The sequence below is a fragment of the Tauraco erythrolophus genome, chromosome Z (genome assembly GCF_009769465.1).
Source record: "Tauraco erythrolophus isolate bTauEry1 chromosome Z, bTauEry1.pri, whole genome shotgun sequence".
Taxonomy (NCBI): domain Eukaryota; kingdom Metazoa; phylum Chordata; class Aves; order Musophagiformes; family Musophagidae; genus Tauraco; species Tauraco erythrolophus.
Window position 1 is genome coordinate 78,988,387 of NC_141496.1, and position 22,974 is coordinate 79,011,360.

At 42.4% G+C, this 22,974-nt stretch overlaps 1 protein-coding gene across 3 annotated transcripts; it reads left to right on the forward strand.

Annotated features, from left to right (window-relative positions):
• The first annotated feature begins 55 nt into the window (after positions 1–55).
• HNRNPK (heterogeneous nuclear ribonucleoprotein K) lies at positions 56–21,587 on the forward strand. Of its 3 annotated transcripts, none has more exons than XM_086629331.1 (16): positions 56–99; positions 2,533–2,611; positions 2,716–2,795; positions 3,664–3,761; positions 5,131–5,187; positions 6,672–6,715; positions 7,607–7,679; positions 8,241–8,354; positions 9,606–9,734; positions 10,238–10,545; positions 10,899–10,953; positions 15,240–15,290; positions 18,062–18,083; positions 18,161–18,243; positions 19,460–19,629; positions 20,424–21,587. In XM_086629331.1, exons 3-16 carry the CDS (start codon positions 2,747–2,749, stop codon positions 20,455–20,457), a joined length of 1,287 nt encoding a protein of 428 aa, XP_086485457.1. In that variant the 5' UTR covers positions 56–99; positions 2,533–2,611; positions 2,716–2,746; the 3' UTR covers positions 20,458–21,587. The 3 variants fall into 3 exon arrangements, with proteins under 3 accessions (XP_086485457.1, XP_086485458.1, XP_086485456.1); XM_086629332.1 differs by having other exon boundaries at positions 20,485–21,587; XM_086629330.1 differs by having other exon boundaries at positions 2,716–2,794; positions 3,651–3,761.
• Positions 21,588–22,974: the final 1,387 nt, after the last annotated feature.

The window sequence follows — 22,974 nt, forward strand, 5'->3', positions numbered from 1 at the left end:
CGGGGCCAATCGCCTGGCGGCGCTGGTGGATGTGCGCGTCGGCGGCGGGGGCTGCTCCCCTTTCTCTCCCGTACGCGGTGGGGCCGGCGGCGGGCGCAGGTACGCGCAGCCCGCGGCGAGGTGCAGCCGGGGCCGGCGAGGAGGGGGCGCTGCGCCCGCGCTGCTGGTGGCGGCGGTGGGGGTGGGTGTTGACACAGGCCCGGCCGGGCTTTGCTGGGGCCAGCAGATCTGCCGCCGTGCCTCTCGGCGCCTTTGCGTGACACAGCGGCGCGGGAGGCCCGCGCCTCCCTTGTTGCGGGGTCTCAAGCCCCGGGAGCCGCAGCCTAGGCTCCCGGAGGAAACCGCGGTGGAATAGCGTGAGCGCTGCGTTGAGGAGGAGAGCTGGGGTGTTGCCCCCTCAGCGGATGCTGGGGGTAGCTCCTCAGGCGGCCGGGTGTAGCCTGCGGGCCTCAGGCTCTCCCCGCCCCGAGTGGCAGGCGAGAAGCGCGGCCACTGTCGCTGCGGACGGCCCTGCACCCTGTGGCCCAGCCAGCGTGGCTCCCGGAGGGGCGTCGCGGTGCAGAGCGGCAGCGCTAGCCGCTGCTCTCTAAGGGCAGGGGAGCGGCCGCCTTCCTGCGCCCGCCCTTGGTAACTCTGCGCCCGGGGCGAGTTATCGGGAATTATGGCGGCCGGAGAGGAGGGCGCTCTCGGCCGCGGTCTGTGAGGAGGCGGCCGCGGGAGGCCGATTGGGGAACGCCTCGCGTCGCGGCCCGCTGCTTTCGGGGCGGCGGCGGCGCCTCCTTGGCGGCGCGGCTGTCCCGCTCCGCCGGCTGCGCTGGGCTGGGGCCGCCGGGAGCCTCCTTTGTGTCTCCCCGGACGGAGAGGGGTAAATCTCCCTGCGACCGCGTGGTGGTAGTGCCTTTTCCGCGGCTGGCTCCGCCTAGCAGCGGGCAGGCGCCATTACAGCGGCCGCCATTTCTGCTGGTCCCCGCCGGCGGGGAGGTGAGGCCGGGGCTGCGGAGTTATGTAACGCCGCCGCGCCCGGCAGCCGGCGGAGCGGAGCGGGCGGGAAGAGCCCCGGAGGCAGCCGGCGTTCCCTAGCTCTTGCCTCGCGTCCGTGGTCGCTGATGCCGCCTCCCGCCTTTCATGGCTGCCTTATCCTTTTGGTGTTTATAAAAAAAACCCATGGCATTAGTCAGTTCAATCCCGCGAACTCGGATTTACCCGGCGGAGCGCAGTAACCGAGAGCACCGTAGGTACACGCGACCAGAGGAGGGAGGTTTGGCTAGGCGGGTGGATACACGAAACTAGGGGAGACTCAGCCCTGAACAGTGTGTTACAGTTCAGTTCCCCGCGGCCCTGAAATTCTTGGGATGGTTGGAAATAGAATAACCGGTGTCCGAAAGGGCTATTGAAACGGTGTAAAGGTCTGCCCGGCCCCTTCCTCCTCTCCCCCGTGTGACAAAGTTTTGGCAACGTCTGGCTGAGATTTCGCTATCGTTAAATCTCTCTGTGCCCGTTAGCTCACTGTAAGTGCCTGGAAAGACCAGTGAGTGCTGGGGAGGCAGTCGCTCAGGAGCAGCGGGCTGTAAGGGAGTGCACGCCCGTCGGCCGAGCCTGCTGTTAGCCTGTGCGAGCAGGACAACAACGGCAAATTAACATCTGGCTGGGAGTATGTTAAAAAAATTATATGTACCCCGTTTAGTGGTTTGGTTTGTTTTTCCTTTATGAACGCCGGAATGAGTGGCTACTGTTTGTTGAGGCAATGGAAATTAATTTTTTTAAAAAGGAGAAATAGATGTTTGTTTGGCTGTGTTAGCTGTAGAAACATAGTTTTGAAGAGTAAGCTGCAAAATTATTTCTTTTGTCTAAGCTTCTCTTTAATGTGGACTTACTAGTATTCTGAGGTCAACTTCACAAAAGCAGGTCACAAATGAGATACTTCTTTCAGAAAATCAGTGAAGTTAGCAGCTTTTGAGGTTCTTGGTTGTGTGTGCAGAGGATTATATGTAACTACAGAGGGTGGGGTTTTTAAAAGATTTTTTGCAGTGTGGCTAGACGTTGAAATCTGTCTTCCTTTCATCTATTATGCTTGAGTGGAAGGCATGTTAAGTGCTTGTTGGTGCATTGGTAGAGAACTTACAAAGCTAATGCCGACAGGTGCCATAATAGGACTTTTTTTTTAGTTGTTTAGAACTAAACAGCAGGAGCGGATTGTTACGTAGTGTCTTTTAAAAAGTAAATCCAAGGCATGTATCATATAACATGTTGAAAATAGGAGCTGGATGCATGTTCACTTTAGACATCTGAAAATAATTTTTAGTAAATGTGGTTACTTAAAACTAGCCTGTGCCCAAAAAACTCTAATTCAGACAGTAATTATGTATCTGTAACTGCACAGACTTGTGGTGTCTTTGGCCTGGGTATGCTTTCTTTATTTCTTACGAGGAAAAACGTTACAGCAAAATCTCTGGTCAGACCTCTAGTTTTTGACTGTAGTGAGAATCAGCTGTAAGTGAGCAGAATCACAACTGATATATGCTGTTTTCGTAGGCTCTTGAAGCAATAGGCTGTTGGATTTTGATCCCGCCCAGAATACTTGAGTTTTTCTCTGCAAGGATATATAATAGCGGTAAGTTCTAGAAGCAGGCATTTCTTTTTGCTTCTTCTCTTTAGCACGACACACAGTGTGCCTTACCACAAAGTAGATGTACCAGCTTGTTTATTCTTCAACAGGTTTCGCCTGCCCACCTAAGAAAAAAAGGCAATGGAGACTGAGCAACAGGAAGAGACCTTTACCAACACAGAGACAAATGGTAAATTTTTTAAAGGACTATTTTCTTTTAGAAAGAACCTCTTTAAATTTAAACGTTTCTAAATATTTTGTAATGCTTTAATTGTATCAGATGTTTGCAGCAGCAGTAGATTTGCATTTTGCACTAAATATTTTCATTTTTAGTTAGATTACAATCGCATTGTTACACAGACATAATCTTTCTGTGGGCTTATTTTAATTACGAGATAAGTAGCTGAAAGTTATGACTAAAGATTTGAAAACATTTCATAGCTAAATATTCAGTACTTGCATGGAGAGTGTGAATATGGAAGAATACTCTTGGGCATATCCAGTAATTGTATATTGTTTATTTCAGTGTTTGCATGAAGGAGTATGAGTACGTGAAATACCTCTAAAGATCTTAAAGAAAAACTTCTGGGGTATAATGAGTGAGGAAGTTGGGGCATTAGCCAGTTTTTTCCAAACAGTATTTGAAGTGCTACTTTACTGTTATTGCACCAGTATTTCAGTATTGGACAAACTACATTTGAGCTTTTTGCCTGAAAGGTTTTTCCCAATTGTAAATCATAAATAAATACTGAGTGCGTGATGCTGCACCACTTTGAACAGTGTGTCATGAATTTCTCACTGGCTGTGCAGCATTCTCATTTAAACTGCGGTTCATAGATTTTAATGGATTTTCAGTAGTTAATTCATCTGTAAGCTGGTGAAGTAAAGACCTGTTTCTGTGCTATGGGTGCTCAGAGTAGGCATCAGTAATCAGTGTTGGGCTAAGAGGAAGGAATGTGTTAAGAATACAGAGCACGAATTTGGCATGCGTTCTGTTTTATTACAACTTGGAAAGTTAAATAAATGTTTGTGTTTCCCCCCTATGGACCTCTCTTCAGGCAAACGTCCTGCAGAAGATATGGAGGAAGAGCAGGCCTTCAAAAGATCTCGGAACACAGATGAGATGGTTGAATTGCGCATCCTGCTTCAGAGCAAAGTATGCTTTTTTTTTTTTACTGTTTTTGCTTATAGCGTTGCTTGAGACAGTGGCAACAAAGAGTAGGCTGAGATATACGCTTAGAAAGAATATTAGCTTTGTTTAATAGGAGATAACTTGTTAGGAATAATTTTAAGTGTCTGTGAATGGTAGTAACAGTGTGTTGTGATGGAATTATCTTCAGTGGTTCTTTTAAAAGGTAAGTCCCTAAGGGTCAGTACAGTTATTTTTAAAAGATGTGCTTGCTGAAAAAATAGGGCAATAAAAATTATAAGGTGTTTTTATGTTTGAGTAGAAGGTTATTTTGAGGGGAATGACTGTGTATTAGTCTATGGAAAGGAAGCAGTTTACAGAATGATCAGCTAGCGATTTTAAGTTAAATATGACAGGTAAGAGGAGAACTTCCTTAGGATTTTAGTAACCCTCCCAAGCAGACCTACAAAACCTGTTCAAACATATCAACAGGAAGAAAGGTGAGAGTAACACTTCAGGGATTGCAAGGATTTCGTTGACAAGCGTAAACAGTTACAGTAAAGTTGCTATGTATGAATTTCCTGTGGTGTTTCCAGTCACAGATGTTTTCTGCTTTCTGAAGTATCTCAGTCTTTTGTGTCGTTGTGGGGGAATGTTACCTTAACTCCATATGGCATTTCTGACCAATAGTCAAGTTACTTGGGGTACCGCAAAGTGTTTTGCATGCTGTTAGCATAACGTGTGGTCTGTGTAATAAAGGCAATACTTCTGCGTGTAACCCTTGGAAGAACCTGGTAAAAATATAGTTCTGCAATTACTCTTCGTGACTGTCTGCCAGTTTATTCCTAATTATGTTAGAAACTTGAAGTTAGTGACTGTTAACATTGGCTTTAACCTTTTTCAGAACATACTGCGCTGAGAAGTCAGTTTCAGAGGTATAAACAAAAATTAGCACTTGAAATTATCAAGAAATGTTTGGAGTGCAAAACTGGAATTTGCAAACATATTCCTTAGCAAAAAAAAAAAAAAAAAGTGGATCAAATAAGAGAAATCACCGATCCATATTACATTCATACAGTATATTTTTTCAGAGCTGTAGTCTGTAAGATTGCTTTAACACAGGTAGAATTGCCTGGAAACTACCATTTGGAATTGAAATACAGTTGCAAAACTACGTATTCTTCTCTTTCCTAAGTTCAGTGGAAAGACCTGTTGTTCATTTTTTCCATGGAGAAACTATATCAGTTTGTTTCAATTTAATTTGAACCTTTCAAAAGACCCCCACCCCTAGGCCAACGGGGCAGTGCAAAAATAGGTTTACCATTCCTAGTCTTGAGTTCAAAAATATGGTCCGTACTGTGTTGGCGTAACATAACTTCTGAAAACTATTTTCCAGAATGCTGGAGCAGTGATTGGAAAAGGTGGCAAAAATATTAAGGCACTTCGTACAGACGTGAGTATACATGTGTTTGAACTAATTAACACCAGTTCTTTCAAAGCACTACATCAAAAGCTCGATTGCGTGCATTTCTAGAGATGGGAGCAATTCAACTCTAGACATCAACAGTCTAGTTACAAGCCATTCGTAATGACTGTTAGAGTAGATAACTTAGTTCTTCAATTTCTATTGTAATTAAAACCCAGCTTGACTTACGTGGGAGGAGAGGTTTATATTAAATCTCCTCACTCTTGAGTAGGATTCCACTAAATTACACACTTCAAGTGAGTTAACGTCCTAATTAGAAATATCGACAAAGCTTAAACCCCTTAATTGTACCATTGCCCATGTGCATGAATCAATTATAGTACTACTGAAACCATTGCAGGTGGCTGGCTTAACCCAGTGATAGAGGAATTCTTTAACTTCCTTTAAAAGAGGCAAACCAAATGGTCCATCTGTTCCTAAACAGCTTGCACATGAAGCGCAGAAGCAGCCGTGTTAAGGTTGCTCGATTTAAATACGGGTATAGAACAGTAAAGGAACATTCTGTTCTCCTACTTGGAAGCATTTCTAAATGCTCATGACTTACCTGCCTATTCACATTTTACAGTGGATTGACTCTTGTGATTAGACACATGCTCAGTGTTAATGTTGTGTATTTATAAAACTTGGCAACGCTTCTTAAATTCCATTTGTTTACACTCCTGTACTCAACATCAGCTACAATTTCAACAGTTTTTCTGATCGAGACTCTGTTCAACACGAGATTTGGCAATATATCACTACAAATCAGTTCCAACTAAGTTCATAAACTACCACAACTAGAATCGAGGTTGAAGTTGAAATGGTCAGGAATCATACATATGCTCACTAACTTTGGCAGCTAGTTGTTCTTTTTTTTAGGGTGTTTTTTTGTGTTTTTTTTTGTTTTTTTTTTTAAAGTAAATCAATACGTCACCTAGGTCCAGATAATTTAGATTGGTCTGGAAAACTAACTTTCCCAATTTGCCCAAGGTTCTAGTAATCTCGACAGGTTTTGTGTCTACCCTCATGAGCCAGCCTGCTACTGAAACATCATATGTTAAAAGTAAGAAGTAGTTTAGTCAGATCAAGTGACTCATTTTTAAGGTCCATACTGTTAAGCCACAGTTGGTGTAGCAATCCGTTACTGCGTTAGTCTTCAGAGCAACTTAGGCTTGTTTCATTAATTGAGAGTATTGAGTATAGTTTGTATTAAATTAAAATTTATTGCTTTTCCCCCTTTTCCCTCTCCTTGTTTTTTTGGCCATATATCTCCGTTGCCCATGTACTGGATCGACTTGCCCCTGCGTTGCCCACCATGACGTTGGCCCATCCGCCCCTGAACGCCCATGTGAAAACCCTGGTTGGCTATGCCCAAAAATGTGCTCGTTGCCAAACGGGTACCATACTTGACAACTTCCGATTGAATACCCATGCCCAATGCCAACATCCACGAACGCCAATGACCAATGCAGTACAATGCCAGTGTTTCAGTCCCAGACAGCAGTGGCCCCGAGCGGTATGTCCCAACAGTTTATGCCTCACTGCCTGATTAGAAAGAGAGAAATGTATTTTATTACCTGCCTTTGATATAATTAAATAGTATCCCCTTATAGACGGTGTATTGTTTTTTTTCAAGTTTTCTGTCTTATTTTCCCCATTAAGTCCTTTTGTCACTGAACTTTTACGTGAGTTGCCCACCCAAACAATCCACTAATTTTATTTCAATGGAAGGAGCACAGCTTCAAGTGTTGCATATTCGCTGCATCGTAAATCAAATTGTTTCAAAATAGTCTCTCGCTCTGTCTTTGTGGCCCACCTTGCTCCCCTCAACATTGCCTGTTCATAATTATTTCTGATGAAATGCTAACTCTGGTTCACTTTCCTTCACTTCTCATTTGTTCTGTCTTTTTTTTTGTCTTGCATTTGTGTTTGTTTTCTTGGAGAGCCCATTAGTAATCTAATTTCTAACTGGTCTCATAACCTTACTCTGGATACAGTGTTCACCACTCGCATATCCCCACTTTTTCTATGAGAAGGTGTGCCAGTTTTACCGATGTAATAGCGAGGGTATCCTAAATTAGTGGTGGCGGGGAACATGAATATTCACTTCTACTTTCAGTTCTGCGTCAATTTCTTGCCCACTTAATCTGAGCCCTTCCAAAAGCCCATTCTGTCTTTCTCTCTCTCTGCAAGACCTACCGCATCTTAAATTTATCATGCATATGTATTGGGCATAAACAAAGATGCATGTGTTGTAAATTGAGCAAACAGGTTTACTTTAAGTGGGGAATTTTGTTTGTAAGCTCTTCTGTTTAGTACGTCTTGTTAGAATTTTGTGCATGATGATGAAAAAAATTTTCTTCTTTTCCACCTTCTCCATATTGTCTGGTATTGCGGCCTCCAACAGCATCTTGAGTATAAGTGCAGATATAGAGACAATTGGAGAAATCTTGAAGAAGATTATCCCCACTTTGGAAGAGGTATGTCTCTTAACATTTGTTTCTTTTTAGAGGTAAAAGATCAGATTTTAAAATAGGATAGTGCTGGATTATTTGCCACTTTTCAAATACAGAAATAAGAAAATAAAAAAGCCTTTCAAAGAGAGTTATGGCTTTCAAACTACATGTTGGCATTTTTTTTGGTAGGGGACAGAGTGAGTCACTATGTATGAAATTAATATTTCGACCAGCCACCCACCTTTCGAAGCATTTGCCTCCTGATTTGTTCAGTCCCCAGTTAGAAGTTGTTGTAACTCATATCCTGCGTTGGCTTTGCAAATAAGAGTGTTTCGCTGTTGTATCTTCTTAAATCTTTGTAGAAAGTTGTGCAATATAATGTAATAAATGAGCAAACTCAGTTTAACCTCAGTTTATGTTGAGGTCAAGTGCTTAAATAGTTGTGATCCTATCAAAGGAAATAGAGGATTACAGTTTAGCAATAAATCAAGTCATACCATTGTGTTTGGAGAAAAACCCCAAATATTTTAAAATTTTTATGTGGCTAATATTTTATTCTTTTCCTTGTATGCGTCTTTCTTACAGTATCAACACTACAAAGGCAGCGACTTTGACTGCGAATTAAGACTTCTCATTCACCAGAGTTTGGCTGGAGGAATTATTGGTGTCAAGGGTGCTAAAATTAAAGAACTCAGAGAGGTACTCGTTTCCTGTTCTTCTGAGATTTGGTTTTAGTTTGGTCAACAAGGTAGTGTTTTGTGTTTGTAAGGGGCAAGTGTGAGTGTCTTCTGTGCAGTAATTCCTTCAGAAGAACATCCTGCATACATGATTTCCATGTTCTGAGATGGATCTGTGAGTTGCAGCTTAACTTCTTTGCAAACCTTCAGAAGTAAAGGCGTTATTGGTGATAGGGCCTAGGACTTCTTATCAAGCTTCTAAGCAACATTTATGGTAATGTCTTTAAAAAAAGGACTCTCAGAGGGTTGTCAGCCACTGGAATAGGCTGCCCAGGGAGGTAGTTGAGTCCCCATCCCTGGATGTGTTTAAGAATAGGGTGGATGAACTACTTAGGGATATGGTTTAATGGGGGATTAGGGACGGTTGGACGGGATGATCTCTAAGGTCTTTTCCAACCTAGAAATCTATGACTGTTGTGTTTTGTGGTTTTTTGTTGTTTTTTTTTTTAAATTGGCATTCATCACTCCCAGAATGAACTGCTGCATAAATTAGATTTATTCATGTGTTTGGACATGCAAAATGGTTTAGGGTGAATGCATCTCCACAAACTCGTAGGATGACAATGCAATAGATGTCTGAATATTACTGTAAGAGGGCCTTTTTTTTTATTCTAACTCCTTGAAGACCGCTACATTCTTTCAGTGAAACAATGAGATTTTAAAAAGCTAACGGTCTCTGTCAATTTAAAAGACCTCTGTTTTCTAGCCTTTCTTGGCATTGTGTCAGAGGCAATTTAAGGTCAGTTCAGGTATGAGCTGATACCTGTTTGCGTGGGTTGAGAAAGGCAGGATGACTAGACACAATCCTAGCAACATTGCTGTCTTGCATCCAGAGCATGTTTTCTTAACATGAGAAGGTTAGTACAACCTGTAAGCTCACAATGGGTATGTTGTCCTTTTGCTAGTATTTAATTAAATGATGGCCTAGATGAGCCATAATTGAAAAAAGGAGAAAACTGAACATTTTTCTTCTTCATACAGAACTATGTCAGCACAGATTTTAAAAAAATAAATAAATGTAATCCTAAAATGAACTTTGAGAACTGGGAAGCAAGCATGCATTTAAAATGCTAAGAATTTTAATTGTCTTTTGGACTGTTTCTTCTAAAATGCTTTAATTAACATTTAACCACAATCAACAACAAAAAGTTGTTTCAAATACTTACATTAGACATTCTTCAATTTTTTTATTCTTTTTTTTCCCCTTCAATAGAACACTCAGACCACCATTAAGCTCTTCCAAGAGTGTTGTCCTCATTCTACTGACAGAGTGGTGCTTATTGGTGGAAAACCTGATAGAGTCGTTGAATGCATCAAGATTATCTTGGATCTTATCTCTGAGGTAATGTTTATTAAATTTATTTCATTCATTCTTACATTGGTATTCATGAATGTTAGGGATCCTTTAGATAAAAAACAGTATCTTTCTGTTTCTATTTTGAATTAAGTACTTCCTGCTTTCCTAGAAACAAAGTGATTAAACTGTTACCACCTTTTGAAACTATTTCCCTTTTCTAGAATTGGGGTGCACCTTATGGGGGAGGGAAGCAATTTTTGGTACTAGTGGGTTATTATTCATTCTTTGCATATCATTAAGATGTAAAAACTGAAGAGGAAGGCAGACAAAATTTATTTGCCACTGATAAGTAAGAGCAGTTTATCATAGTTAAGTTCACGGGAAACACATCACCATCTCCTCTTTTGTTACTAGCTTTGTGAAATTAAGAACATGTTCCACATGCATAAATTCGTATTTATACATTTAATATATTAATTCAATTAAATATGCCAATTGTAGTAGTCCTAATTGGGTTGGGGGGATTGTTGTTTGTTTGTTTGTTTTAGTCTCCAATTAAAGGACGGGCCCAGCCTTATGATCCCAATTTCTATGACGAAACATACGACTATGGTGGCTTCACAATGATGTTTGATGATAGAAGGGGACGTCCAGTAGGCTTTCCAATGCGTGGAAGAGGAGGCTTTGATCGAATGCCCCCTGGTCGTGGTGGACGACCTATGCCTCCATCAAGAAGAGATTACGATGATATGAGCCCTCGCAGAGGACCTCCACCGCCTCCACCAGGCCGTGGTGGTAGAGGCGGCAGCAGAGCTCGTAATCTTCCTCTTCCTCCTCCACCACCTCCTCGTGGCGGGTGAGTTGTTGCATAAATGCATTATACAGAACTCAGGCTGTGTACAATCTACTGAACCATGGTCATCTTTCCAGCGTTCTTTCCACACTTCCATGTTGTTAGTGACTATGCAGGATTGAGTGTGTATTAGACCAGAGAATTTTGAAAAATACTGGAATTTAATTATTTGCTGCAGTGTGGTAATTTCTGAGAAGGGCTAGAGTCAACAGTTCTGAAGCTTTTGTGTCATTCAGTACTCGGCTAGAGTAGTTTGAAGCTCAGTTGTCTGTGAACCATCAGTGTGAAAATTTAAATTACGACAGATAAACTAGTTTGCAATGCCATTCATGTGCTGCTGCTTTTTTTCATTTTAGAGATCTTATGTCCTATGACCGAAGGGGCAGACCAGGAGACCGTTACGATGGCATGGTAGGAGTTCAACATTTGCCTTGTTCTGTTAGCATGCTGTCTGAAGATGCCGTTGCTGAACACACACTGAAGTGTGGGACGTGCTTGGTTCTGCTGATAAAAGCAAAATGTTTTGCTCATACAAATGGTCACTTCAGTGGAGGAATGTTTGGGGTATAAGTGGTGTCTGAGACATGATCTGTTTTCTTTCTTTGTTTCTTTCTTTCTTTCCTCTCTGCCATCAAAAGTGATACAGAAAGCTTGACTGTGCTCTACCCTGCAGGTTTTCTTGTTCGCACCATCTTTCAGATTTTTTAATCAGGATGAGAGAAGTGGGAATTGGTAGTCTTTTCAGATAAACATGCCAGAGCAATGTACTCTGCAGTTCTTTGATTCATATGAGCATTCTTAAGAATAATGTTGGAAAACATTACAGATCATAGAATAGTATCCGTTAAGAACTCTAGTTGATCTGGAAAGCGATTGCTTTTTTGAATAAATTCTTAACTTCTGTCTGCAAAAAACCTACTGTAATTCCAAATGTTTTGGAGCTAGGGCCACTGCTAAGTTGAAATTAAATTAGGTACATTCAACCATATTAATGCTAACACTTGCTGAGGAAAAAAAACCTCTCTCAGTATATGGAAGCTTAAAAAAAGGCTTAAAGTTATTCTTCGATGTTATATTCTGAAATGTGACTTCCTAGCAGTCATCTGCTGTTGTACTAGATTACGCCTTCCTGGGAAGAGATACTCTATGTGTCTGGGAGGTGAATCTCTAGTAACAATCCTGTTTTCTTCTCTGGCTTTGTTTGGCACCTTCTTTAAGATGACAGGTGAGACAAATGTGGGTTGTTTTTTTTTTAAATGAATGGAAAAGAAAGGGGAGAAAAGCTACGAAATAGGCTCCGCCTCCTCCTTGGGAGTAAGCGTTACTGAAAGCAAAGTATTGCAAGAATGTCATATGCTTCCTAGAAATATTAAAGGGAAAGATTTGCACACAAGTTACAAAAAAAAAGCGTTACCCATGCTACTTTACATGTTAAGAAACCACAAGAATTGAGAAGTACACATCCAAGATTTCTTATTTGTATTTACACGTTTTCAAAGCTCAGGTTTTGTGTTATATTTGCAGCTAATAAAGCCAGTACTGGAGCATCTAAACTGAGCAGCTTGCCCTTCCTTGGGTATCTGGTTGAGCACAGTCTTAATTAGCTTGACTCTTTGGCAGTAGCGTGTTCTATTTTTATTCTATTCCAGCTAGAATAGGAAATCTGTTTTGACTTCTGTTTACCCTGACTTTTTATGAAGTTGACTTTTGCTTTCTTGACATGAGTTTGTACAAGTAAGTGGAGTCATCTCTTAATTTTTTTCATTCCAAGAAGCAATTCTATTTCCTCTTCACAGTGAGGCTGCTCACTGCTTTGGCTCCTTTATGACCAAGTATCAAGCTGCTTAAAGTGAGGACAGCTTCCCAACAAACACTGTAGTTAATTTCTAGTTTTAGTTAACCATGATCCTACTATCCTGAATTGTGTAAACAGACAAGAAGAATCATAAAATCATAGAATTTGTAGGTTGGAAAAGACCTTAAGAGATCATCCAGTCCAACCGTTCCTAATCCCCCATTAAACCATGTCCCTAAGCAGTTCATCCACATCCAGGGATGGGGACTCAACCACCTCCCTGGGCAGCCTATTCCAGTGGCTGACAACCCTTTCAGAGAAGAAATACTTTCTAACATCCAACCTGAACCTCCCCTGACTAAGCTTATACCCACTTCCTCTTGTCCTATCACCCATCACTAATGTAAAGAGCCCTTCCCCCACCTCCCCACCATCCCTTCTCAAGTACTTGTAGGCCGTAATCAGGTCTCCCCTCAGCCTCCTCTTCTCCAGGCTAAACAGCCCCAATTCCCTCAGCCGCTCCCCAGAAGTTTTATTTTCCAGCCCCTTGACCAGCTTAGTCGACCTTCTTTGGACCTGCTCCAGGAGCTCAATATCTCTCTTAAAGCGAGGGGCCCAAAACTGGACACGATATTCCCGGTGCGGCCTCACCAGTGCCGAGTACAGGGGCAGGATCACTTCCCTGTTCCTGCTGGTCACACTATTCTTGATACACACCAGTATCCCATTGGCCTTTTTGGCCACCTGGGCACACTGCTGGCTCGACTTCATGTGGACTATGAGGCAGGAGCTAGAAATGTCATATCAGATGTGAGGTCTTCCTGTGCTACCCTTTGTTTCATATAGAAATGACTACCTAGCAAAACATCTAAACTAGAGTAAACCAACATTGTTGTGGTTTGTAAACTAAGTAATGCATGGGAAAGGCTCCACTCGGAGAGCAGAAGTGTTCTTTTACACAGATTCTGTTTTACATTAATGAAAACCAAGAACAGGTGCTTTTCTCAAATGAACATCTCCAATATCAGGGAAATGTTGAGTGTACAGAATTTTTTTTTTTGCCAGTGCTCTTTTCCACTAAGGGCAGAAAGATTGAGGAGTTCAGGACCTTTAAAACTGGATGCTAAACTGCGAATTTCCTAGAATTCCAGAAATAAGACAGTATTGACAGCCTTGTAAATCCTGAGATGAGGAAAACTCATTTTAAGATACCTTAATTCCCCTTGCCAGTGCAGAGTCACCCACTTAAGATACTTGCCTGTTACCCTGGCTTACAGTTGTAGTTTAATTATGCACTACTGCTGAAAGAGTTGAGTTGGTTTATAATCTTTGTTCTGAAGCTTCCTCCTGAACGACAGCTTCATATTGTTTCTCTGTTAAACAAAGCTATAAATTTCAGTGTGTAACTACTCCAAATCAAATGCCTGTGGACCATAAGGGCGATTGTGACAGTTGAAAAACAACGTGAATGTATTTCCAGTATTTCTTTTTTCAACTTCATCCTCAAGGGGGTCTTTCAGATACATAAATGCACACAGGTACTCATGGGAGGGGTGAAAAAATAAAATGGCTTTATATGCTTGTCCACTTTATCGCCTCACCTCTGTTTTAATGAACTGATCAGGTACTACAGTTTTCAAAGCACTAAAGATTTTAAAATCTGAGTTAACAGAGAGTTAAATCAGAATGTGAAGAGACAGGCCACTTAACAGGAGCCAGAGTTCTGTGTCTTCAGACTTGTAATGTGCTTTTTGCTTCTTCAAATGCTTCCTAGTCGTTGATCTTTTTTTTTTTTAAATTTTATATATGTATGTGTACATACATGTGTCTTGATGTATAAATACAAGTAAAGGCACATGTACTTAAAAGGTACAAAACATTCTTCATGTTTAAGAGATTTGACATAAAGAAGCATGTAAAAAATCAGTAAAGGAAGAATACACGGCAACTCTTGTGTTCATGAAGATGCTGGAATAAAGTAACAAAATTTCACTGTCCTAGGTCACTCTGTTAGAAAACAGAAAATCACAATAAAAGAATTTGACATCAGTTAGGACTGCATAAATTTTCTTTCATTAGATGTAAGAGTAAGTTCTTATTACTACTGAGTGCTTTGCCTTATCCAACCAGCTGTCATCTGGTTTCCAGTCTCACATCAGTAGTCACTAGCGCATACAAGTCTACAGAGTAGCATATTCTGTTACGTGTGTTAAGATACATCCTGTTTGAGAAGCAGGTCTTAGAGTGCACAGTGAACATCAATTGCTGAAGCTGTAGAATTATGAAAGAAATGCCATATATCAAGTTCTAAAACAATAATTATATTTCTAATATAGTTAGGCAGCAGTAGACTGTTAGTCTAGTTATTGGCTATGTGAAGTATATTGAAATGAATTGGTAGAACATGAGAAGCAATGTCCTTCCTGCTTGACCTGCTGGTGGCATAATCACTGACAGTTACTTTTTTCAATCTTGTTGTGCCTTCGTTTTCTAACAGATGGCAGAAATAAAACATTTTTCTAATGTATGGGGGAAATAAGATTTTGATATATAATAGCACTTGAAGATGTTCAAAAAGAAGAGAGAAAAAAAAGCTTGTTCAAGCTTTGTTCTGCCACTAGTTGTCTGACCTTCCTTGTTAGAGGAAAATCTGTTCACACTATAGAAAGAGGGGAAAAAGTGAGTGCGACCACTTACGGTTCCCTCAAAGTGAAATTAAAAGGGAATGAGTCTTGAAAGTGGTCTAAATCACATACTTTGAAGTCTTTTTTGTAGTATAAATGTTTCTCTGTACCAGTATATATTGTATTTGCTTGCCGAGTTACCTGTAAGTCTGCATGGATGGCATGCACTTAATTTAGATTTCTTTCCTCTTTTTCTCCTATTACCTTGTGTCTGGAAGATGATGCAGTGTCATGTGGATGCCTGTGATGACATGCAGCCGCCGGAGCTGGTGAGTTTGCTCAACCTTTTTTTTGAAAACGGCTTTATCGAACAGGTTAAGTGATAACGGGAATCTCCTCATCTAGAGTGTAGTCAGTGGCATCTCTTGCACCTATGGAAAATCATAAAGCTGTGCTTCTGACTTATAATTTGTTGACACTTTGTCTTAACAGTGTGTCCTGTGCAGGCAGGGAAGTATGCAACAGCACAGCCAAAAGAGAGGAGCTTTTCTGTACCTCTTTTTTTGCCTCTTTTACACCCCATTTTCATATTCTAAATAGTAATTTTCTCCCTAACTGATGCTCTGTAGATGCATGCATTTAGGATATATATTCTATATTAACATCATAATGTTGTGTTTTCTTGTATTTCAAACAGCAATGTTAAAAGTAGCTTCTTCTATTTGTGGATAAACTATTATGCTTTACTTATTAAATGGTGTATTTTCAAACACATTGATCAGATAAGTTTTGGGAAGGGAAGTTAAGGAGTCGTTCATGCTGTCTAGAAGATGGCAAAGTGCTTCCAAATATTAAATGTCAGTTCTTAAGCTTACATAAACACAGCAAACGTAATTACTTATCTGCTGTCAAGTTCATTTGCTGTCCTGTAGTCAAGGGAGGCAGAAATGATCAAAAAAAGGATTATTCATTAAAACAGATTAGCCCAGAAAGGGATCCTGTGCCACGTATCAACAGGAAGATGTCTGTGTGTATGCAGTATGCTGCTCTGATCAGCCTCTGAATTAAGTCTGAAGCAGAGTCCTTCATTCTCTTGTATTTTGGACTCCATTAGAAGTTGTTATAATGTATTACAGTCTGTATTGCTACGTGATGTGATTACACAATATTGGTTGCGTAGAGACGGAGGATATCAGCTGTTTGGTCTAAGCAGCTTCAATTTTGATCTTCTAAAAAGGTAGCAGGTGAATAGCATTTTGGGAAAAGTTGTTCTGTCATAACTTCTGCAAACAAGTAGTTGTGGTTGGTTATCTTGGCTGGCTGCCAGGTGCCACCCTGCTGCTCTCACTCCCCCTCCTCAGGAGGATGAAGGGAGAAAGTGAGATGGAAAAGCTTGTGACTCAATATCAAGACAGGGAGATCACTTAGTACTTATCATCATGGGCAAAACAGAGTCGACTGAGGCAAGATTAAATTATTGCCACTTAAAAGTAGAGCAGCATGGCAAGAAACAAAGAGGAAAACCAGAAATACCTTTCCCCCACCCTTGACGTCTTCCCAGGATCAACTTCGCTCTTTTATTGCCAACACTTCTACGTGAGTGGTGCAGGGGGGATGGGCAATGGCAGGTTGCAGTCAATTCATCACACTTCGTTCCTTCCTCTTCACACTGCTCCCCTGCTTCAGTGTGGTGTCCCTCCCATGGGATACAGTCATTCACAAACTGTTCAAATGTAGGTGTTTCCAATGGACCTCAGTTCTTCAAGAACTGCTCCAGCCTGGGTCGTCTTCGTGGGGTACAGTCTTTCAGGAACAGACGGCTCCAGTGGCTCTGTTACAGGCCACAGGTCCTGCCAGGTGCCTTCACCTGCATGGGCTCTCCATAGGCTGCAGCTTCCTTCAGGGCATGTCTGCCTGCTCCCAGCATAGGATCCTCTATGGGCTGCAGTGTGGCTATCTGCTCCAGTGTGGTTCTCTCCATGAGCTGCAGGAGAATCTCTGTTTGGTGCCTGGAGCACTTCATCCCTCTCCTCCTTCACTGTAGTGTCTTCAGGGTTGTTTCTCTCACTCTTTTCCCCCTCAGTCATCTCTCACAACTGGTGCACACTGGGATTTTTTACCCTTGCTTAAATGTTACCACAGAGCTGCCACCACATTTACCGATGGTCTCACCTTTAGGCAGCAGTGGGTCCATTTTGGTATTGGCTAGAATTGACTGGCTTTGTCTAGCACAGGGGCAGCCCCTGGCCTCTTCTCACAGAGGCCACCCCAGCAGTCTCCCAAAAGGTGAATTCTCGAGAACTGTGCATGTTTGCTCTCTGCTTCTGTGCATATTTATTATCTGTTTCTATAGGAAAGTAAAAAAAAAAGGGGGGGGTTGTGCACTGAGAAGGCATTAGGTGAAATAAAGCACTTGATATCAAATACTGGTCTACAAATCCTGAAAATAAAGAGGCTAGGAGTGCGCGTTGCAGGAATTTGGATTCGGTATATGGTGGTTTTAGCAGAACAGAAGTTAACTCAAGTCATGATTATCTGTTCTAAGGTACAAAGGATTGTAGCATAGTCTGAATCGAGAGCCAAGTTATAGAGCTGTGGGTTTTTTTTTTCCTGAAGGCATAGATGAAGTAGGAGGATTGACAGTTCACTGGGTAAACCTTTTGACCCCAAACTGGAGACTTGAGTCTCTCCTGAGCTGTACTGGTAGCATTAATAAGGCTGTACTCTGATCTTTTGATTTGATTGTTAGTTTAGTCCAAGGGTTGGGTGATCCAAGCACCAAGACCTGTCTACCAGCAGCTGAATTAGTGAGACTGCTTGTTAAACTGGTACAGCTGGATCCTTTACGTCATTTTTATGCCTTTCTCCTAGAGGTTTTGACAGGGCAGGATAAGAGGTTGATGAGATATCACCCACCCACCCATTTTCTTTCTTTCTGGTCTGCCCTCTATGCCTTTGATGGCACAACGCTGTTATACTCACAGTAGGGTTGAGATTTTTGCACAAAATGGGCTCAAAGTTAACAATATGGTACTTAAGACAAAAACACGTTAATGAAGCATGACTTCATTATTTAAGTTTTTTTCTCTTTCTCTTACAGTTCGAAGGTGGCTCTGGATATGGTAAGTGTTTATATAGAACCTTTACATGTGCTTCATTACGTAGTTATTAAAGGGCTTGATGCATACGTTTAAATCAGACTATTCTTATGCAGGGGGGCGCGGCTCATACGGAGATCTTGGTGGACCCATCATCACAACACAAGTAACGATTCCCAAAGATGTAAGTAAAGTTGACTTGCTTTCAACTTTTGTTTTCTCTTAAAAAAAAAAAAAAAGGACACAGCCTTTCTTAGACTATATAAGTAAACCAGAAATATTCAGGGTGCTTGATACGTGGTTCCAGTAAAAAACAAAAGTGTTCCTAAATCACCAGAAGTCTATTCTTTGAGTGTTTTTGTGTCGTCGTTGTCGTTTTCAACCCAGCCAGCAACTTAATGCCCCACAACCACTCACTCACCCTCCCCTACCCCTGGGGAATGGGAAAGAAAGCTGAAGAGGAAAAGGGAAAGAGAATTGTGGATTGAGATAAGAACAATTTAATAACAACAATAATATAAAATTAAAAGTAATTATAAAATAATAATGTTAATATAAATGAATATATTTATATGTAAATATTATAATAATATATATGAGCAAGTCAATGCACGGTGTAGTTGCTCACCACCTGGTGACAAGCACCTGTGCCACCCTGGCAAACAATCCTGAAACAGGTAAGTCCTGACACCACAATCTCAGACAAGAGCCCCCAAAAAGAGAGAGAGAGAGAGAAAAACATCTCCAAGAGACCGAGAGTCCCACAGAAGAGAATTGCCCAGCTTTCCAGTCAGCCCTCATCTACATACTGGGCATGACATTGCATGATATGGAGCACTCCATTGGCCAATCTGGCCCTCAGTCCTAAATCTGAATTCAAATTATATGGAGAATTGAGGGCCCTTTGTCCTAGCCACGCTTCCCCTCAGCCTGTTGTGCTCTTGCACACTGGCAAAACATGAGAAGCTGAAAGGTCCTTGATGTCTCAGCACCAACTGTAAACATCAGTGCCCTGTCAACATTCTTCTCATAGCAAATCCTGGACTAAAACCAAAACAGAGCTCTTCTAGCTGCTAAAAAGAAAACCTAACTATCCCAGTTGAAACCAGGGCAGAGACACATTAAACAGTGTTACTAATTGTTAATATTCAGTAATAGAGTTGGTCTATGTAACTTATTTTTGGTAAATGAGCAACGGGTTCACCCAGTTTTATCTCACCTGTGTTCATACAATGACTATTGCAGGGGATGTTTTGAGGCTGTGAAGAAGTAAACTTCCTTTGCAACTCTTAAAACTAAACTTAGAGAAGCTACTCAAATGCTGCTGTGATTTTTTTTTGTAACTTGTTTTTTTGAGAGAGAGTTGTGTCGGGAAATAAATGCTTTGCTTTCTCCCCTAGTTGGCAGGATCTATTATTGGAAAGGGAGGCCAGAGAATCAAACAAATACGTCATGAGTCAGGAGCTTCAATCAAAATTGATGAACCATTGGAAGGCTCAGAAGATCGGATAATAACTATTACGGGAACACAGGACCAGATACAAAATGCACAGTATTTACTGCAGAACAGGCAAGTTAAAGTTTGATGTCGTCCCTACGTTGTTTTAAATGGACTTGACTTGTACATTCTAAAGCTCTTCTCAGTGCTAGAGTCTTTAGAAGGCAGGTTTTAAGTAACTTTCAACCTAACTTCTCCAGTGGTAGTTGTGCCTTGAATTCTCTTCTGTTCTCCATTCTAATTAAAATGAAGACACCCTCAAAACTAATCTTGCTGGAAGACGCCTTAACCAAGCAGTCCTCTCATTTCTCTGGTGAAAACTGCTGCAAAAAACTACTTGTAAAAAAAAAAAATTACATAGAGCCTGTAGAAAATATAGAAGATTTCAGTGGATGTTGGTCTAGTTCTGTGTGGAAGACTAGTGATTTTGTTGTTTTTAGATAACTAAATTGACAACAAATCACAGTCTGCCATATGGCACAGACCATGCCTCTACAGGACAAGTTGAAATCGATTTGGTGCTGTTGTGCAGCATTTCACACCTTGCTGACATTACTTTGTCTCTTCTGCCAAATATTAACAGCTTCAGATTTAATTTGCTTAGCTTTGCTTTATTAACATGTTAGCTGTTGTAGCAGATTTTAATGTTTTAACTTGAATGTTTGGCTTTATATTACTAATATTTAAATGCACCTAAAATATACTAATAAACCCATATTTATTAGCCATTAATCTTTTAAAATTATTTACTTCTAAATGTGTTAGACATTTGTAATTTAGTCTGCTCTAAGAATGTCATTGTGAATGTTGATGCAAGATGTACGGTCCATCATTCTAATACATGCTTTTTTCTTTTTCTTTTATAGTGTGAAGCAGTATGCAGATGTTGAAGGATTCTAATGCAAGATTATTTTTTCTTTTTTATAGTGTGAAGCAGTATTCTGGAAAGTTTTTCTAAGACTAGTGAAGAACTGAAGGAGTCCTGCACCCTTTTTTTTTTAATCTGCTTCTGTTTAAAAAGCCAACATTCCTCTGCTTCATAGGTGTTCTGCATTTGAGGTGTAGTGGAATCTTTGCTGTCCACCAGATGTAATGTTTTAGTTCCTTACAAATACGTGGGGGAGGGAAAAGGCGCACGAGACTAACATTGGAATTTTGAAGCAGCAGCAGAGTGAATATTTTTTTTTTTTGTTCATTGTTGGTGGTAAATTGTAATGTTTTTCTGTAATTGTTGTGAAGACCCCGCTTTACGTACACTGTATTTCTTTTTGAAGGGGGGAGAATACTGGTAGTCCACCCATCCCTGGCATCCTTTGAGAACAGTGTGCAGAATGTAATGCTTTTTTGTAAGAAATTATCTTATGGTTTTTAAATAAATTTAGTGAACCTATTCTTGGTGGTCATTTTTCTTCAGATAAAACGTGTGGTAATATCTAAAATGGATATACCCTTCCTCCCTCCCCCCCCAAGAAAATGCATAAGTGAAAGCTGCTGTTAAGCTTGCTCTTCTGCTTCTTTGATATAGATGGACTTACGTGGGTTTTCTTGACAAATTAAAGAAACCGTGTGGAAACAGTGACTCTGCTTTGCGCTTAGGGAAAAAAAGCAAAAACAGTCGTCACGCAAATGTCGTGTGAAACTTGACAGTTTTGCAAGTGTTTGGCCCTCTCTGCAGTACATATATATATTGGTGACAGTATATAAATAAAATATTTTAAAACTTTGTGATGTCACTGAGTAAACAGTGGTAAAGTACACCTGGTTAGAGACAGCTTGCTTCATGCAGATAACACTGTTAGAAATGACAGTTGCTGTACCGTTACTGAATTAATCATAGTTGTTTTCTGAGCTTTCATTGAGGTAGAAATTCTTACACATTGGCAAGTTGACGGTATCTAACTCTGTAACTTGTTCCTCATTGTATGCAAAACTTAAAACTTGTTTGGTTTCCCTGTTGTATGTTGAATCCATATGCATTATTTGTGAGAAATTAAAAAAATATAAAGCCTCTGGATATATCATGTAATACCTTGGCGTTTGTATTTATAGTTTACAAGTTTTCATTTCACTTCCTGAATAAAGACAAAATCTGAAAATCCAGGTGTGTTGTACCTACGGATATGGTGGGTCCAGACCAAGTGTGGATTCTTCTGCTGTTTGGGTTGGTCTTTTTTTCCCCTTGGTTGGTGGAACATTTAACTACACCTTTTTTTAACGGTGTGGGGAGACTCCTGTCCGAGTAAGCAGCCGCTCTTAAAATTCAATGGGAAGGGCAAGGAGCGGAGAGGGTGCGCGTGTAAGGCCGGCCTCCCTGGCAGAGCCACAATCCCTCCTTTACGGAGGAAAACGCTCCAGCACCTCGCGTTCCGTCCGGGGGAAGGCGGTGGCAGCTGCGCGTCCTTCCAGCACGGAAGGGCTGAACGTCAAGTTGGAGGGAGAAACCTGCACTCGAGGCCAAGTTTTTGGGCAAAACGTAACCGAAAACACGGGCGCCGGGCTCTTCTGCGTGCGCCCAGCCTGTGTGTGCGCCCAAGGGCGGGGGCGCGGGGGGTACTTTTCTGGTTTTAAATCGGGAGGAAAGCTCCACGATTATCGACATACGAATGTTTTTGCCTTTTTTTTTGCTTTTCAGTGATGCGGATCTTTTGGAACCACCAAAACTTCCTCGTTACCGAACACGGGCGCTGCTCTAGAGTGGCAGGATTTTTTTGTTAGTTTGGTTTTCTTTGAATACCCGTCCATGGATTTGGATGCTCCACGGGGCTTCAGTCCCCCGCGGGCTCGAGGTCAGTGCGCCTCCTCCCTCGGGTCTCGTCTCCGCTCTGCCCTCCCTGCCCCGCCGCCCCCAAAAGCCGCCCAGCCCCGAGGGGAGGCAGGCCGGGATGCCGGTAGCGCCTCCGGCCTTACCGTACCCGCAGCGCAGGCTGAACCGGCGCGGCCCACGCGGGGCTCCTCCTGGAGAGCTGCCTCACGGCGCGGGAGCGGCCGAGTGAAAGGCCCCGGCGGCGGCCTTCAGGAGGCGGACTGCCGGGCCCCGACGGCGGCATGGGCGCGAGCCCCGCCTCGACTGAGCTCCCGCGGGCGCCAAACTCCCGCCGCGCCCCGCCTGCCCCGCGCGCCTGCGCACTCGGCGGCGGCGGCAGCGCGGGGAGGGGCGTGAGCGGCGGCCGAGCGCCCAGCGGCGGTGGGCGGAGGGTGCTGCGGCGGCTGGCGCTGCTGCGGAACGGGGGCCGGAGCCGGAGGCGGGGCCGGGCGGCGTGAGGTGCGCGGGGGCCCAGGCGGCGCGCAGGCGCGGCCCCGAGCCGCTTCCCGTCGGTGCTCCGCGGGCTGACCGGGATCCGGGCGGAGCCGGGGCGCGGCGGCGGGGCTGGTTTTGAAAGCCGTGCGTGTTTCTTGCCCCTAGGGACGCGGCCGAGC